Source organism: Bombina bombina, chromosome 6, assembly GCF_027579735.1.
Source record: "Bombina bombina isolate aBomBom1 chromosome 6, aBomBom1.pri, whole genome shotgun sequence".
NCBI classification, from domain to species: Eukaryota; Metazoa; Chordata; class Amphibia; order Anura; family Bombinatoridae; genus Bombina; species Bombina bombina.
The window spans coordinates 780,596,655-780,614,490 of NC_069504.1; the positions used below are offsets into that span (position 1 = coordinate 780,596,655).

At 40.5% G+C, this 17,836-nt stretch overlaps 1 protein-coding gene across 1 annotated transcript in view; it reads left to right on the forward strand.

The window, feature by feature from the left end:
• STXBP2 (syntaxin binding protein 2) overlaps positions 1-16,039 on the forward strand; it is a 265,170-nt gene extending 249,131 nt beyond the window's left edge. The window contains exon 19 of the mRNA XM_053718090.1: positions 14,806-16,039. Coding sequence (XP_053574065.1) covers positions 14,806-14,882 — 77 coding nt within the window. The 3' untranslated portion in view covers positions 14,883-16,039. The remainder of the gene's footprint in view (positions 1-14,805) is intronic.
• The last annotated feature ends 1,797 nt before the right edge of the window (positions 16,040-17,836 follow it).

Consider the following 17,836-nt stretch of genomic DNA (forward strand, 5'->3'; position numbering starts at 1 on the left):
TCACTGCTGGGTGAAGTTGATTCCAGGCAGAATACAACAAAATTTTAATTAGGGGGAGATAAAAGGTGAGTTTAAAATCCTCCACTACGCACAAAATATAGAAAAAACATTGGAAACAATGTAATCCAGAGGTTTTTCTGTGGGAAAACAAGCCTCTGGGCCTGTCTAGATTTGTTAATGAACTACACAATGAGTTATTTTTTTCTATATTTTGTGCGTAGTGGAGGATTTTAAACTCACCTTTTATCTCCCCCTAATTTAAAATGTTGTTGTATTCTGCCTGGAATCAACTTCACCCAGCAGTGATTCTAACCTTCTCCCAGCTGATGAGTGGCAAGAACCACGAAACAGTCTGTCCTGGGATGGTTATGAATCACTGTACTAACCCTAGCTAAGTTTATAAGCTGTGTGAACAGCGATACTTTGGCGTAAAGGGAACCTGCTGAAAAGCAGACTGAAGTAAAAAGGTGTGTCGTGTACTTAATTTGCATATCCTACCCAGAATCCTTTGCTGCATTGGAAACAATGTAATCCAGAGGTTTTCTGTGGGAAAACAAGCCTCTGGGCCTGTCTAGATTTGTTAATGAACTACACAATGAGTTATTTTTTCTATATTTTGTGCGTAGTGGAGGATTTTAAACTCACCTTTTATCTCCCCCTAATTTAAAATGTTGTTATTTATATATATATATATATATATATATATATATATATATATTATAACAATTTTCATTCAAATACCTTATCATATACCTTTTAACCCTTGTATATATGTATAATTTTATTAGGAAGTGTATATATATATATAATATATATATATTATATATATATGAGTGTAACTGTTAATTTTAATGTATTTTTGTTGTGTTTAATGCAACTTTTTAGCTCCAACCCTTTATGCAAGATCTTCAGTCATGCTAACCCGACGAGGGCAAATTTAGGTTGCCCTCTTGCGGTCGTGTTTACTTTCAACTTGTAATTAGTGATGTCGCGAACCTAAAAATTTGGGTTCGCGAACAGCGAACGCGAACTTCCGCGAATGTTCGCGAAGGGGCGAACCGCCATAGACTTCAATAGGCAGGCGAATTTTAAAACCCACAGGGACTCTTTCTGGCCACAATAGTGATGGAAAAGTTGTTTCAAGGGGACTAACACCTGGACTGTGGCATGCCGGAGGGGGATCCATGGCAAAACTCCCATGGAAAATTACATAGTTGATGCAGAGTCTGGTTTTAATCCATAAAGGGCATAAATCACCTAACATTCCTAAATTGTTTGGAATAACGTGCTTTAATACATCAGGTATGATGTTGTATCGATCAGGTAGTGTAAGGGTTACGCCCGCTTCACAGTGCGCAGTGTAGGTGATATACCTGCCCTGTGACCATGCTTTGCAGACCAGGTATCAGTGGTCAGATGGACCCTTGCCCCAACACTGTGTGCCAGACATGCCATTATAGCAGACTTATATGGCTTTGGCGTTGCTTTTTGGTAATTAGAAGGCTGCTAAATGCCACTGCGCACCACACGTGTTTTATGCCCAGCAGTGAAGGGATTAATTAGGGAGCATGTAGGCAGCTTGTAGAGTTAATTTTAGCTTAAGTGTAGTGTAGTAGACAACTCAAAGTATTGATCTAGGCCCATTTTGGTATATTTAATGCCACCATTTCACCGCCAAATGCGATCAAATAAAAAAAAAAATGTTCACTATTTCACAAACTTTAGGTTTCTCACAGAAATTATTTACAAACAACTTATGCAATTATGGCATACATGGTTGTAAATGTTTCTCTGGGATCCCCTTTGTTCAGAAATAGCAGACTTATATGGCTTTGGCGTTGCTTTTTGGTAATTAGAAGGCTGCTAAATGCCACTGCGCACCACACGTGTTTTATGCCCAGCAGTGAAGGGGTTAATTAGGGCGCATGTAGGCAGCCTTGTAGAGTTAATTGTAGCTTAAGTGTAGTGTAGTAGACAACCCAAAGTATTGATCTAGGCCCATTTTGGTATATTTAATGCCACCATTTCACCGCCAAATGCGATCAAATTTAAAAAAAACTTAAATTTTTTCGCAATTTTAGGTTTCTCACTGAAGTTATTTACAAACCGCTTGTGCAATTATGGCACAAATGGTTGTAAATGCTTCTCTGGGATCCCCTTTGTTCAGAAATAGCAGACATATATGACTTTGGCGTTGCTTTCTGGTAATTAGAAGGCCGCTAAATGCTGCTGCGCATCACACGTGTATTATGGCTAGCAGTGAAGGGGTTAATTAGGTAGTTTGTAGGGAGCTTGCAGGGTTAATTTTAGCTTTAGTGTAGAGATCAGCCTCCCACCTGACACATCAGACCCCCTGATCCCTCCCAAACAGCTCCCTTCCCTCCCCCACCCCACAATTGTCCCCGCCATCTTAAGTACTGGCAGAAAGTCTGCCAGTACTAACATAAAAGGTTTTTAATTTATTTTTTTTTAGCATATTTACATATGCTGTGGTGTAGCATCCCCCTTAGCCCCCAACCTCCCTGATCCCCCCCCCCAAAACAGCTCTCTAACCCTCCCCATCTGCCTTATTGGTGGCCATCTTGGGTACTGGCAGCTGTCTGCTATTATTTCACAGTCAAAAAAGTGTGTTTTTTTTAAAATGTACACTACTGTTACACCAGATATGAGTGGTGGCACTGGGCAAGTGGGCACAGTATACGCTGTGAGCCTGACACACACGCTGGCAGGCAGGCAACTGCAATTAGATTACACAGGAAGAAAAAAAAAAGCAGACTGATGTTCTAGCCCTAAAAAGGGCTTTTTTGGGGTGCTGTCCTTACAGCAGAGATCAGATGAGTCCTTCAGGACTGTAGTGGACACTGAATACACTAGCCTAGCTATCGATTTCCCTATTAAATCAGCAGCAGCTACACTGTTCCCTAATGGGACTTCAGCCATAGCTACCCTCGGGCATCGCAGGGACTCGTCCCTAGTCTCCCCCTGAGGGATTCCAGTATTTTTTACTACAATCCTCTGCCGTTCTTGATACATGCACTGGATGGGCTCTCTACTATATACTGCTGCATTAACATTGACATACCTGGTAAGTCAGTTGAGGGGTGCTGTGTAAGGTAAGTGCCTTTACACAGCACATAAACTATTTGTAGGTAGTCTAACACAGGTACAGCATAGTGCATGATGCGGCTCAGTTGTTCAGGCTCCGGTTAGGCCGAGGAACACATTTTTACAGGGTTTATAGAATTATTATGCTTGGTGTATATATAGTTTATTCACAAGTGTTTTTTTTTTTTATTATACAAAGACACCAACTTTACTCCTGGCTGTAGCTCTGCCCCCTCAGTGTTGTCAGGCCTCAATCCAGAGCCTCTTTGACTAGATTTCAGCTACAACAGTTGGGGCCTGCTTCTAAACAGATTATAATCTTAAAGCTTTAGGGTTTTTTATTTGAGCACTTTTTAAAATTGTGTATGGCCCTTTAAGAGAACCGGCAATGGCATGATGCAGTTCAGTAGTGCTGGCTCCGGTCAGGCTGGGGAACATATTTTGACAGGGTTTATAGGATTATTATACTTGGTGTATATATAATATATTTTATTTACAAGCAGCCAAAAGTGTTTTTTTTATTATTATTCAAAGACACCGGCTTTACTCCTGGCTGTAGCTCCACCCCCTCAGTGTTTTCGGGCCTTTGTCTCTCAATCCAGAGCCTCTGTGACTAGATTTCAGCTACAACAGTTGGGGCCCGCTTCTAAACAGATTAAAATCTAATTTTCAGTAAACAGATTTATGCCAGTCTGAAGTTTTATACCATTTCATCTTGCAGATTCTGTACACTATTCTGTTAAACAAATAATATTTTTTACATAGGCAAAACTCCTGTCTTTGTGGAGGCAAGACATTGCATGTCCTATGCTATTAGTGTACACAATCTATAGTATATACCCCTCTAGGTATATACATTTCATTCATGGTACTCTGAATGTTTATTTCCTATTGCAGTTTGCAAGATTTATCTGTATTTTTATACAGCAGTGGAGATCCTTTAGAGATAAGATCTATTGGTATTTCTTTATACCTATGTTATTTGTAATTTATATACACTAAGGTTCTTTCATGCAGATACTGGATATTGGTCATTAATATTTTCACAATTGTAGAGATCCTTTAGAGATAAGATCCATTGGTATCTCTTTTATTCCATTGTATGAGTGATTTATATGTATGCACATACATTTATCCTGCAGACAGTGACCATTAATTATGAATATTTAAATTTACTATGCACTTTGTATATTTACTTTGTAAGTATACACAGTCTTTGCTTTCTCTATACATGCATTTACATTTATTGAAGGAGGAAAGTTTATCCGTTTCCAGTCAGGACAGCATCATGATGGTGGCCTACATAGTTATCACGGAGGTTAACTGCAGTCTACTGGCCATGCAGGAAATTTCTATTACTCTGTCTTGGGCAGAGAGGAATTATAGCTCCCTATTGGCAATCACAATACCATGTGTGAACAACTGGGTGGTGGATCAATCCAGCAGTTGATCGGTCCATTCATGAGAGTGGTCTCTCCATAGAACATTTTTGTGCAAATACCTAAGTACGTACATGCATTCTACATCTGATGCTTATGTCATGTACAGGTTTTTAAACTTTGTATAAACTTATGTATAAGTTTCTACATTTCAGGTTCTACACTGATAATTGTGCGGATATCCGGACTGATTCTCTTATCCTACAAGAGATGCTACATTAGTAGTTAATTAATTATCTACATTTGGCACACATATTGCTTTGGATTTCTCCATCTTTAAAGACACAAAGTCTGTCTTTGTCCCTCAGGACATCCTTTCTTCGCTAGTCTTGGTCTATTGTACCGAGAAGATCCGGTCTGTCAGACTGGGGGGCAGTCTGGGTTTTTCAAAGATTGCAGGGAGTCTGATATCACCTTGAGGCAAGGTTACAATCAACATTCCAGAACTTTGAGCGATCTTCGGGCTAGTCATCCCTGGCCTCTATTGAAGAAGGAAAGTTTGTAAGTATACACAGTCTTTGCTTTCTCTATACATGCATTTACATTTATTGAAGGAGGAAAGTTTATCCGTTTCCAGTCAGGACAGCATCATGATGGTGGCCTACATAGTTATCACGGAGGTTAACTGCAGTCTACTGGCCATGCAGGAAGTTTCTATTACTCTGTCTTGGGCAGAGAGGAATTATAGCTCCCTATTGGCAATCACAATACGATGTGTGAACAACTGGGTGGTGGATCAATCTAGCAGTCGATCAGTCCAATCATGAGAGTGGTCTCTCCATAGAACATTTTTGATCACTTATTGATCCAATGGTCTTACAGGACATAGTTCTCTTAAATCTCACACTTCCAAGCTATTGTGCAAGATCACAGGACCCTAGTATGTCCATGTAACTTTCATCTTGCATACCTGTTTCCTTTATTTTTATTCCAAAAGCCTTTCTTGGATCCATTTGTAGTCAACGTAAGTTATATTATTTGCACCATGCTGGCACAACAGGACTTGGTATGCAGACCTAGTGCATATGTCCTTTTGCGTTTCATAGCTCTTTTCCTCTGAGAGAGACTCTTTTTTTTTTTTTTATCAAGATCTCAAATCTCTAATTTAATAGTGTGTAGTTTGAACACCTAGTTTTAGAACATAGAGATTTATTTATTTATTATTTAGTCTTTGAATCTTTAATGCAGGCCAGAAAGCCTGCAACACAAGATTGAAGAACATACTTTAAATGGTGTTTTTCTAGAGGGCTTTCTTGGTATCCTTTAAAATTCCTAGAATCCTTCAGTTTTCTGGTTGCCCTGGTCAAGGGTTTGTCGACTATGTTCTGTCTTATCTCTTTTTGATAGGAAGTTAGCTAAACTTCCTGAGGTTCAGATTTTTTTTTTCAGGCGTTCAGTAAGAATTAGGCCACTGATGAAACCTATTTCTCCACCCTGGAATCTGAACTTCTCTCTATTACAAGATTCTTCTCTTGAACCTTTGCATTACATTGTCATTGTCTATTAACTGGGAAAGTTATTTTTATTTTAGCAGTCTCTTTAGCATAAAGGCTTTCTAAATCGTCAACCTTGTCTATGATTCTACATTTTTCACTATCACAAGTGAAGGCCTTGTACTAAATACGATTTTCTAATGCTAATTAAAGGTAGCGGTTATTACATAGTCTGATTATAGTAAACGCTTTGAAGTTCTATCTCCAAGCAACTATAGTTTTCAGTCAAACTTTATTTTTTTTAACTACTAAATCAAGTAAGGGGCAGAAAGCTACTAAGGTAGCATTTGTCTCTTAACTCATAAGAAGGGATTTAAGACTTTCTTGATTCAAGAGCAATTGCAACATTGTGGGCTTTTGAAAGAATTTTTGGTTTTTGGCAAGCAGTTTTTAGCAGGAAAGTTCTTCAGGCCACAGAGTCGGCTAAAGAACTGCCAGAAAAATTGTCCCACCCTTTCCGTAACATAGACCATCGGCTTGGGTTTTAATCCCATATGTTATGGAGGACTGTACCATCATCATTTTACGAAAGAAATCAAAAGGTATGCTTTTCTGATTATTTTCTTTAGGGATGATGATGGTCCAGAGGCCCCGCCCATTTCAATTTTTGGGCAACAGTTCTAATGACACCTCTATAGACCCTGCTTTGCCTTTCCTACCTTTCCTACCTATTCTCTGCTCGGCTATACGTAAAACTAAGAGGGAGGTGGGAGGGTTTAAAATCTCTTGTATGGGTTCTTAACCTCATCCTAGTGGTGGGAAATATATCCCATATGTTATGGAGGACTGTGGACCATCATTATCCCAAAAGAAAATAATTTTTCAGGTATGCATAAATTTTGTTTTTGCTTTGGGGGGCTCAGGGGTTAGTGGTGAATTAAATTTGAAGGTGCCCTAGAGAGAAAAGAGGTTAGGTTTATATGTGGTGAGGATGTTTGATATACTTTTAAGGGCCTCTAACACAGGTACTGCACTAGAATTTCTATGACCACCCTCCAAGTGCTGCTACTATTTAATGAACACAATTAGCAACCCAAATGTAATCTGGTCACTAAAATGGATACTGGAAATACCAAGTATTTCTCTTTGCTGTAGCACATCCATTTAAACACTGAGCATGTGATCTAGACCTTATATTCCTTTGTTATACATCTTTTCTTTTTCCTCTCGACTCCTTCAAGTCAGATGCCAACCCACCAGTGAGCTTGAGGAGCTTGCTGCAAAAACTTGTACCATTAAAGGGATAGAAATGTCAAAATGAAAATGTAAAACTAAGTTTCTCCAACATAGGTGTGTCCGGTCCACGGCGTCATCCTTACTTGTGGGATATTCTCTTCCCCAACAGGAAATGGCAAAGAGCCCAGCAAAGCTGGTCACATGATCCCTCCTAGGCTCCGCCTACCCCAGTCATTCTCTTTGCCGTTGTACAGGCAACATCTCCACGGAGATGGCTTAGAGTTTTTTAGTGTTTAACTGTAGTTTTTATTATTCAATCAAGAGTTTGTTATTTTGAAATAGTGCTGGTATGTACTATTTACTCAGAAACAGAAAAGAGATGAAGATTTCTGTTTGTATGAGGAAAATGATTTTAGCAACCGTCACTAAAATCCATGGCTGTTCCACACAGGACTGTTGAGAGCAATTAACTTCAGTTGGGGGAACAGTGAGCAGTCTCTTGCTGCTTGAGGTATGACACATTCTAACAAGACGATGTAATGCTGGAAGCTGTCATTTTCCCTCTGGGATCCGGTAAGCCATGTTTATTACGATTGTAAATAAGGGCTTCAAAAAGGGCTTATTAAGACTGTAGACTTTTTTTGGGCTAAATCGATTGATTATTAACACATATTTAGCCTTGAGGAATCATTTTATCTGGGTATTTTGATATAATAATATCGGCAGGCACTGTTTTAGACACCTTATTCTTTAGGGGCTTTCCCAAAGCATAGGCAGAGCCTCATTTTCGCGCCGGTGTTGCGCACTTGTTTTTGAGAGGCATGGCATGCAGTCGCATGTGAGAGGAGCTCTGATACTTAGAAAAGACTTTCTGAAGGCGTCATTTGGTATCGTATTCCCCTTGGGGCTTGGTTGGGTCTCAGCAAAGCAGATACCAGGGACTGTAAAGGGGTTAAAGTTCAAAACGGCTCCGGTTCCGTTATTTTAAGGGTTAAAGCTTCCAAATTTGGTGTGCAATACTTTTAAGGCTTTAAGACACTGTGGTGAAAATTTGGTAAATTTTGAACAATTCCTTCATGTTTTTTCGCATTTGCAGTAATAAAGTGTGTTCAGTTTAAAATTTAAAGTGACAGTAACGGTTTTATTTTAAAACGTTTTTTGTACTTGTTATCAAGTTTATGCCTGTTTAACATGTCTGAACTACCAGATAGACTGTGTTCTGAATGTGGGGAAGCCAGAATTCCTATTCATTTAAATAAATGTGATTTATGTGACAATGACAATGATGCCTAAGATGATTCCTCAAGTGAGGGGAGTAAGCATGGTACTGCATCATTCCCTCCTTCGTCTACACGAGTCTTGCCCACTCAGGAGGCCCCTAGTACATCTAGCGCGCCAATACTCCTTACTATGCAACAATTAACGGCTGTAATGGATAATTCTGTCAAAAACATTTTAGCCAAAATGAACACTTATCAGCGTAAGCGCGACTGCTCTGTTTTAGATACTGAAGAGCATGACGACGCTGATATTAATATTTCTGAAGGGCCCCTAACTCAGTCTGTTGGGGCCAGGGAGGTTTTGTCTGAGGGAGAAATTACTGATTCAGGGAACATTTCTCAACAAGCTGAACCTGATGTGATTGCATTTAAATTTAAGTTGGAACATCTCCGCATTCTGCTTAAGGAGGTATTATCCACTCTGGATGATTGTGACAAGTTGGTCATCCCAGAGAAACTATGTAAAATGGACAAGTTCCTAGAGGTGCCGGGGCTCCCAGAAGCTTTTCCTATACCCAAGCGGGTGGCGGACATTGTTAATAAAGAATGGGAAAGGCCCGGTATTCCTTTCGTCCCTCCCCCCATATTTAAAAAATTGTTTCCTATGGTCGACCCCAGAAAGGACTTATGGCAGACAGTCCCCAAGGTCGAGGGAGCGGTTTCCACTTTAAACAAACGCACCACTATACCCATAGAGGATAGTTGTGCTTTCAAAGATCCTATGGATAAAAAATTAGAAGGTTTGCTTAAAAAGATGTTTGTTCAGCAGGGTTACCTTCTACAACCAATTTCATGCATTGTCCCTGTCGCTACAGCCGCATGTTTCTGGTTCGATGAGCTGATAAAGGCGGTCGACAGTGATTCTCCTGCTTATGAGGAGATTAAGGACAGAATCAATGCTCTCAAATTGGCTAATTCTTTCACCCTAGACGCCACTTTGCAATTGGCTAGGTTAGCGGCTAAGAATTCTGGGTTTGCTATTGTGGCGCGCAGAGCGCTTTGGTTGAAATCTTGGTCGGCTGATGCGTCTTCCAAGAACAAGCTACTTAACATTCCTTTCAAGGGGAAAACGCTGTTTGGCCCTGACTTGAAAGAGATTATCTCGGATATCACTGGGGGTAAGGGCCACGCCCTTCCTCAGGATCGGCCTTTCAAGGCAAAAAATAATTTTCGTCCTTTTCGTAGAAACGGACCAGCCCAAAGTGCTACGTCCTCTAAGCAAGAGGGTAATACTTCTCAAGCCAAGCCAGCTTGGAGACCAATGCAAGGCTGGAACAAGGGAAAGCAGGCCAAGAAACCTGCCACTGCTACCAAGACAGCATGAAATGTTGGCCCCCCGATCCGGGACCGGATCTGGTGGGGGGCAGACTCTCTCTCTTCGCTCAGGCTTGGGCAAGAGATGTTCTGGATCCTTGGGCGCTAGAAATAGTCTCCCAAGGTTATCTTCTGGAATTCAAGGGACTTCCCCCAAGGGGGAGGTTCCACAGGTCTCAGTTGTCTTCAGACCACATAAAAAGACAGGCATTCTTACATTGTGTAGAAGACCTGTTAAAAATGGGAGTGATTCATCCCGTTCCATTAAGAGAACAAGGGATGGGGTTCTACTCCAATCTGTTTATAGTTCCCAAAAAAGAGGGAACGTTCAGACCAATCTTAGATCTCAAGATCTTAAACAAGTTTCTCAAGGTTCCATCGTTCAAGATGGAAACCATTCGAACTATTCTTCCTTCCATCCAGGAAGGTCAATTCATGACCACGGTGGATTTAAAGGATGCGTATCTACATATTCCTATCCACAAGGAACATCATCGGTTCCTGAGGTTCGCATTCCTGGACAAACATTACCAGTTCGTGGCGCTTCCTTTCGGATTAGCCACTGCTCCAAGGATTTTCACAAAGGTACTAGGGTCCCTTCTAGCTGTGCTAAGACCAAGGGGCATTGCTGTAGTACCTTACTTGGACGACATTCTGATTCAAGCGTCGTCCCTTCCTCAAGCAAAGGCTCACACGGACATTGTCCTGGCCTTTCTCAGATCTCACGGATGGAAAGTGAACGTGGAAAAGAGTTCTCTATCTCCGTCAACAAGGGTTCCCTTCTTGGGAACAATAATAGACTCCTTAGAAATGAGGATTTTTCTGACAGAGGCCAGAAAAACAAAACTTCTAGACTCTTGTCGGATACTCCATTCCGTTCCTCTTCCTTCCATAGCTCAGTGCATGGAAGTGATCGGGTTGATGGTAGCGGCAATGGACATAGTTCCTTTTGCACGCATTCATCTAAGACCATTACAACTGTGCATGCTCAGAGGACCAGAGACTCACTCCGTTGGTGGCTGTCCCTGGACAACCTGTCACGAGGGATGACATTCCGCAGACCAGAGTGGGTCATTGTCACGACCGACGCCAGTCTGATGGGCTGGGGCGCGGTCTGGGGATCCCTGAAAGCTCAGGGTCTTTGGTCTCGGGAAGAATCTCTTCTACCGATAAATATTCTGGAACTGAGAGCGATATTCAATGCTCTCAAGGCTTGGCCTCAGCTAGCGAGGGCCAAGTTCATACGGTTTCAATCAGACAACATGACAACTGTTGCGTACATCAACCATCAGGGGGGAACAAGGAGTTCCCTGGCGATGGAAGAAGTGACCAAAATCATTCTATGGGCGGAGTCTCACTCCTGCCACCTGTCTGCTATCCACATCCCAGGAGTGGAAAATTGGGAAGCGGATTTTCTGAGTCGTCAGACATTGCATCCGGGGGAGTGGGAACTCCATCCGGAAATCTTTGCCCAAGTCACTCAGCTGTGGGGCATTCCAGACATGGATCTGATGGCCTCTCGTCAGAACTTCAAAGTTCCTTGCTACGGGTCCAGATCCAGGGATCCCAAGGCGGCTCTAGTGGATGCACTAGTAGCACCTTGGACCTTCAAACTAGCTTATGTGTTCCCGCCGTTTTCCTCTCATCCCCAGGCTGGTAGCCAGGATCAATCAGGAGAGGGCGTCGGTGATCTTGATAGCTCCTGCGTGGCCACGCAGGACTTGGTACGCAGATCTGGTGAATATGTCATCGGCTCCTCCTTGGAAGCTACCTTTGAGACGAGACCTTCTTGTTCAGGGTCCGTTCGAACATCCGAATCTGGTTTCACTCCAGCTGACTGCTTGGAGATTGAACGCTTGATCTTATCGAAGCGAGGATTCTCAGATTCTGTTATCGATACTCTTGTTCAGGCCAGAAAGCCTGTAACTAGAAAGATTTACCACAAAATTTGGAAAAAATATATCTGTTGGTGTGAATCTAAAGGATTCCCTTGGGACAAGGTTAAGATTCCTAGGATTCTATCCTTCCTTCAAGAAGGATTGGAAAAAGGATTATCTGCAAGTTCCCTGAAGGCACAGATTTCTGCCTTGTCTGTGTTACTTCACAAAAAGCTGGCCGCTGTGCCAGATGTTCAAGCCTTTGTTCAGGCTCTGGTTAGAATTAAGCCTGTTTACAAACCTTTGACTCCTCCTTGGAGTCTCAATTTAGTTCTTTCAGTTCTTCAGGGGGTTCCGTTTGAACCCTTGCATTCCGTTGATATTAAGTTATTATCTTGGAAAGTTTTGTTTTTAGTTGCAATTTCTTCTGCTAGAAGAGTTTCAGAATTATCTGCTCTGCAGTGTTCTCCTCCTTATCTGGTGTTCCATGCAGATAAGGTGGTTTTACGTACTAAACCTGGTTTTCTTCCAAAAGTTGTTTCTAACAAAAACATTAACCAGGAGATTATCGTACCTTCTCTGTGTCCGAAACCAGTTTCAAAGAAGGAACGTTTGTTGCACAATTTGGATGTTGTTCGCGCTCTAAAATTCTATTTAGATGCTACAAAGGATTTTAGACAAACATCTTCCTTGTTTGTTGTTTATTCTGGTAAAAGGAGAGGTCAAAAAGCAACTTCTACCTCTCTCTCTTTTTGGATTAAAAGCATCATCAGATTGGCTTACGAGACTGCCGGACGGCAGCCTCCCGAAAGAATCACAGCTCATTCCACTAGGGCTGTGGCTTCCACATGGGCCTTCAAGAACGAGGCTTCTGTTGATCAGATATGTAGGGCAGCGACTTGGTCTTCACTGCACACTTTTACCAAATTTTACAAGTTTGATACTTTTGCTTCTTCTGAGGCTATTTTTGGGAGAAAGGTTTTGCAAGCCGTGGTGCCTTCCATTTAGGTGACCTGATTTGCTCCCTCCCTTCATCCGTGTCCTAAAGCTTTGGTATTGGTTCCCACAAGTAAGGATGACGCCGTGGACCGGACACACCTATGTTGGAGAAAACAGAATTTATGTTTACCTGATAAATTACTTTCTCCAACGGTGTGTCCGGTCCACGGCCCGCCCTGGTTTTTTTTAATCAGGTCTGATAATTTATTTTCTTTAACTACAGTCACCACGGTACCATATGGTTTCTCCTATGCAAATATTCCTCCTTAACGTCGGTCGAATGACTGGGGTAGGCGGAGCCTAGGAGGGATCATGTGACCAGCTTTGCTGGGCTCTTTGCCATTTCCTGTTGGGGAAGAGAATATCCCACAAGTAAGGATGACGCCGTGGACCGGACACACCGTTGGAGAAAGTAATTTATCAGGTAAACATAAATTCTGTTTTTCACAGGCACAATAAACACCACAGCCAGCTTTCTGAGCTTGAACACTGATGCACAGGATGCAGAGCATATATTTGTATGCCGCTGAAAAACACTAATAGCTTTTGCTAGAAACGCTTTTGCTAATAAAAGTATATAGCAAAAATGTTTCTATTTAAAACTGAAATGCACTCATGCACATTTCAATTTTGACCTTTTCTATCCATTTAACCCCTTAAGGACTGGGAATTTTAGAGAAAAACCTGCCCAGAGTTTTTAGCATTTTTGCCGTCACCCCATTTAAACAGAAATAGAGCCTTGTTTTTTTATGTACATATCAACACTATATATTTTTAGTAGACAACTCAAGATATAGAGGCCGATTTACCAAATGTCTGTCAGACCTAATCCGACAGTGCGGATCAGGTCCGACAGACATCGCTGAATGCGGTGAGCAATATGCTCTCCGTATTCAGCATTGCACCAGCAGCTCACAAGAGCTGCTGGTGCCACGCCGCCCCCTGCTGACTCACGGCCAATGGGCCGCCAGCAGGGAGGTGTCAATCAACCCGATCGTACTCGATCGGGTTGAATTGTGGCGATTCCTGTCCGCCTGCTCAGAGCAGGCGGACAGGGTTATGGAGCAGCGGTCTTTAGACTGCTGCTCCATAACTTGTGTTTCTGGCGAGTCTGAAGACTCACCAGAAATACGGGCCCTCAAGCTCCGTACGGAGCTTGATAAATGGGCCTCATAGATATATTTTGGAATATTTCATGCCACAGTTTTGCCGCCAAATGCAATCATATTTAAAAAAAAATCATTCACTTTTTCACAAACTTTAGGGTTCTCGCTAAAATTATTTACACACAAATACAGCGGTCACAAAACAAATGATTGTAAAATCCCTTCTAGGGTCCTCTTTGTTGAGAGACAGCAGGCATGCATGGCTTTGCCGTTGTTTTTGGCAATCAGAAGGCCAATAGTTGCAGCTGCGCACCACACTTCTGAAATTCCAGTAGTGAAGGGGTTAATCGGGTAGCTTTAAAGGTTACTTTTAGCTGTAGTGTAGAGATTACCCTCCTACCTGACACCTCCCACCCCCTGATTCCTCCCAAACAGCTCTCTGGATTTCCAATATGGCCACAGTGTTGCTGTACATAAAAACCTACCACCAAATTTGTACAGAGAGGCTGAACATATCTTCTGACACAGACTAACCAAGTGGGGAGGATGACTCACATTTAAAGAGTAGCAGATTTTTTGTGTGACTGGTGGCTCAGCTTCTGCTTACTACAAACAGCCAGAAAGGGTGCCGTTGAGATGGAGGGCCCAGAGATGTCTAGTTAAGCTCCTGTTTAGAATTGAGCATTAATAGTTCTCAGCTACATACCAATGAGCATGCGTCAGGCGCCATGTTCCTAGTGCTCTTATGACTCTTCTTTCCCAATTTATTCTACTTTCCTTTAGTTGGCTAACTATTGTATTGCAGCATTAAAGATGTAATATTGTAGAAGCAGAGTATATAGCTGATACATTTCATGTAGGCATTAAACTGTTCTCCTACTAGTAAAGGCTTCCATAGGATGTCACTCTAAATGCGAGGAAAGATATTTAATCATTTTTGTATATATTTTTCTTTTTTCTGCCTCTCTTATATTTTATTTATGTTTCTCTTATTTTTTTTCTCCCTCTCTCTGCAGGATCCACACACATCATAACCCCTGTCAACTTTCTTGATGGCCTGAAGTCTCTAGATCAACCAAAAAGTAGTGACTAAATTACGCTTCACACTCTCTCTTTGCAGATGTGTTCTCCATCCAGTCAAACCCTGTCCACTATGCTTTGTAAGACAACAGTCTTGTACATAACCAGGGCCAGACAAAACTGCCGACTTGTTAACGTTACCTCGCTGAGGCCTAGTATAAACCTCCCTATATCCAATCAGGGGAGGCTAACAAACAGCTTTGCTTTTAAGCTATGTATTATAATATTTCTTACTGTTTCAGGAATCCCATATGAAGGTGTAAATATTTCTGTTCTGTCTGACTTTTTCTATGGAATTCCTAAAACTACAATCCCATGTGTACCTATAATATCTGTGAAAAGAAACTAGAATGCTACTGAATGAACATGCATTTGAATACATTTTAAATTCAAATAGCATAAGACTATCTCTAGAAATGAAGTAAATACATAACCCATGTTAACAAATTTAGTCTTAGAAATATTGTCACCACCGTTTCTGCAGGGATTAAAGACAATAGTTTATTCTAATAATTTATTTCACATAATAGGGGATTCTTTACTGCAAGTTGCTTTATCAAATTAATATATCATATATGTCATAGTATATGGAAAGTCCACTCCTTTCAACTTGTTTTACAAATGTACTTCGTTTGCACCTGATTTTTTACAAGTCAACTCCAGATGTGACCTATACCTATTGGATGGCGGATTAAGTATAGGCTTGTTCTGGTTTCTTCCTGGGAAATTTAATTTTTTTCCGGCTATATATAACTTTTAATTTTGTAGGAAATATAATTTGAAAGTCACTTATGGCAAGCTTAAAATAATTTATAACAGCTATGTATTGGTATAAACTAGAATTTAAGCTCTGTGGAGATTAGAATAATTCCACCCTGTAGGTGACAGTATCCTTTTAATAAGGCTCTACAAATGATATATACATAATTGTTGTAACTCTTAATAAAGTAAAATCCATTCCACAACTTTTTCATTGATGTTTAATTAGCAGGTGTGTAAAAAAAATGCTTAATATTTTATAAAACACTGTAACAAAGAAAACATTCCCTTTGTAACCATTTTTTTAAAATGATTAAAGTTCGTTTAATTAAAAAAAAATGTATCGACCTTACAAGTTCCAAATGAAGAAGCAGTTGTACCATAAATAATATTTATTCTAAAAAAAACTAAGATGTTGTTTTTGCTTTTTATTTGTCTTTATTTTAATCTTAGAAATGAATGCAATCATTATTATAATTATTTGTAATGTGCTAACGGATTCCACATGGATTACAGTGCCCTGCTTTCTCGACAGTTTACAATCTATGTGCTTTGGGGCCAAAAGTTGGGGAATATTTAATTTACAGTGATTTATTACATTTGGCAGATGGCCTAAGTTACTACCCTTATAGGAAAAATAATATTTTTATTGCCACATTAAAGGGACATACAACCCAAAAATGTTCTTTCGTGATTCAGGTCAATTTTGCTTCATTTTCTTGGTATCTTTTGTTGAAGGAGCAGCAATGCACTACTGGAACCTACATGAACACATTGGTAAGCCAATGACAAGAGGCATATATGTGCAGCCACCAATCAGTACCTAGCTCCCACCTCATGAACCTAGGTATGCTTTTCAACAAAGGATACAAAGAGAACTAAGCAAATTAGATAATAAAAATAGATTGGAAATTTGTTTAAAATTCAATGCTCTATCTAAATCAAAAAGGAAAAATGTTGTTGCCCTTTAGCACCTCTTAAAATGAACCAAGAGGCCTAAAATCATGTTAAAGGGGCAGTCAACACCAGAATTTTTGTTGTTTAAAAAGAAAGATAATCCCTTTATTACCCATTCCCTAGTTTTGCATAACCAACACAGTTATATAAATACACTTTTTACCTCTGTGATTATCTTACAGCTAAGCCTCTGCAGACTGCCCCCTTATTTCAGTTCTTTTGACAGACTTGCTTTTTAGCTAATCAGTGCTCACTCCAGGGTAACTTCACATGCTTGAGCTCAATGTTATCTATATGAAACACATGAACTAATGCCCTTTAAAGGGACATAATACTCGTATGCTAAATCACTTGAAAGTTATGCAGCATAACTGTAAAAAGCTGACAAGGAAATATCACATGACCATCTCTGTGTAAAAGAGGAAGATATTTCACCTCAATTTCTTCAGCTCACAAGAGTAAATGCACTTTAGCCAGTTATCCTTCAGCTATTGTTAGTTGCATGTTGGGGAAAAACAATGGCCAATCAGCTACATTAGTGTTGATGTTACACTTTGCTTTACATTGATCTCATGAGATTTCACTTAAAGGGACATGAAATCCAACATTTTTATTTTATGATTCAGATAGAGAATACAATTTTAAACAACTTTCCAATTTACTTATATTATTTCATTTGCTTTCTTCTCTTGTTATCCTTTGGCGAAAGGTTTATTTAGGCAAGCTCAGGAGCAGCAGAGAACCTAGTTTCTAGCTGTTGATTGGTGGCTGCATATATATCGATTGTGATTGGCTCACCCATGTGTTCAGTAAGAAACAATTAGTGCATTGCTGCTCCTTCAACAAATGATACCAAGAGAATGAAACAAATTAGATAACAGAAGTAAATTAGAAAGTTGTTTAAAATTATTTAAATTATTTTCTCTTTCTGAATCATGAAAGAAAAAAACAGAATTTATGCTTACCTGATAAATTACTTTCTCCAACGGTGTGTCCGGTCCACGGCGTCATCCATTACTTGTGGGAATATTCTCTTCCCCAACAGGAAATGGCAAAGAGCACAGCAAAAGCTGCCCATATAGCCCCTCCTCAGGCTCCGCCCCCCAGTCATTCGACCGACGGTTAGGAGAGAAAAAAGGAGAAACTATAGGGTGCCGTGGTGACTGTAGTGTATAGAGAGAGAAATTTTTCAAACCTGATTAAAAAACCAGGGCGGGCCGTGGACCGGACACACCGTTGGAGAAAGTAATT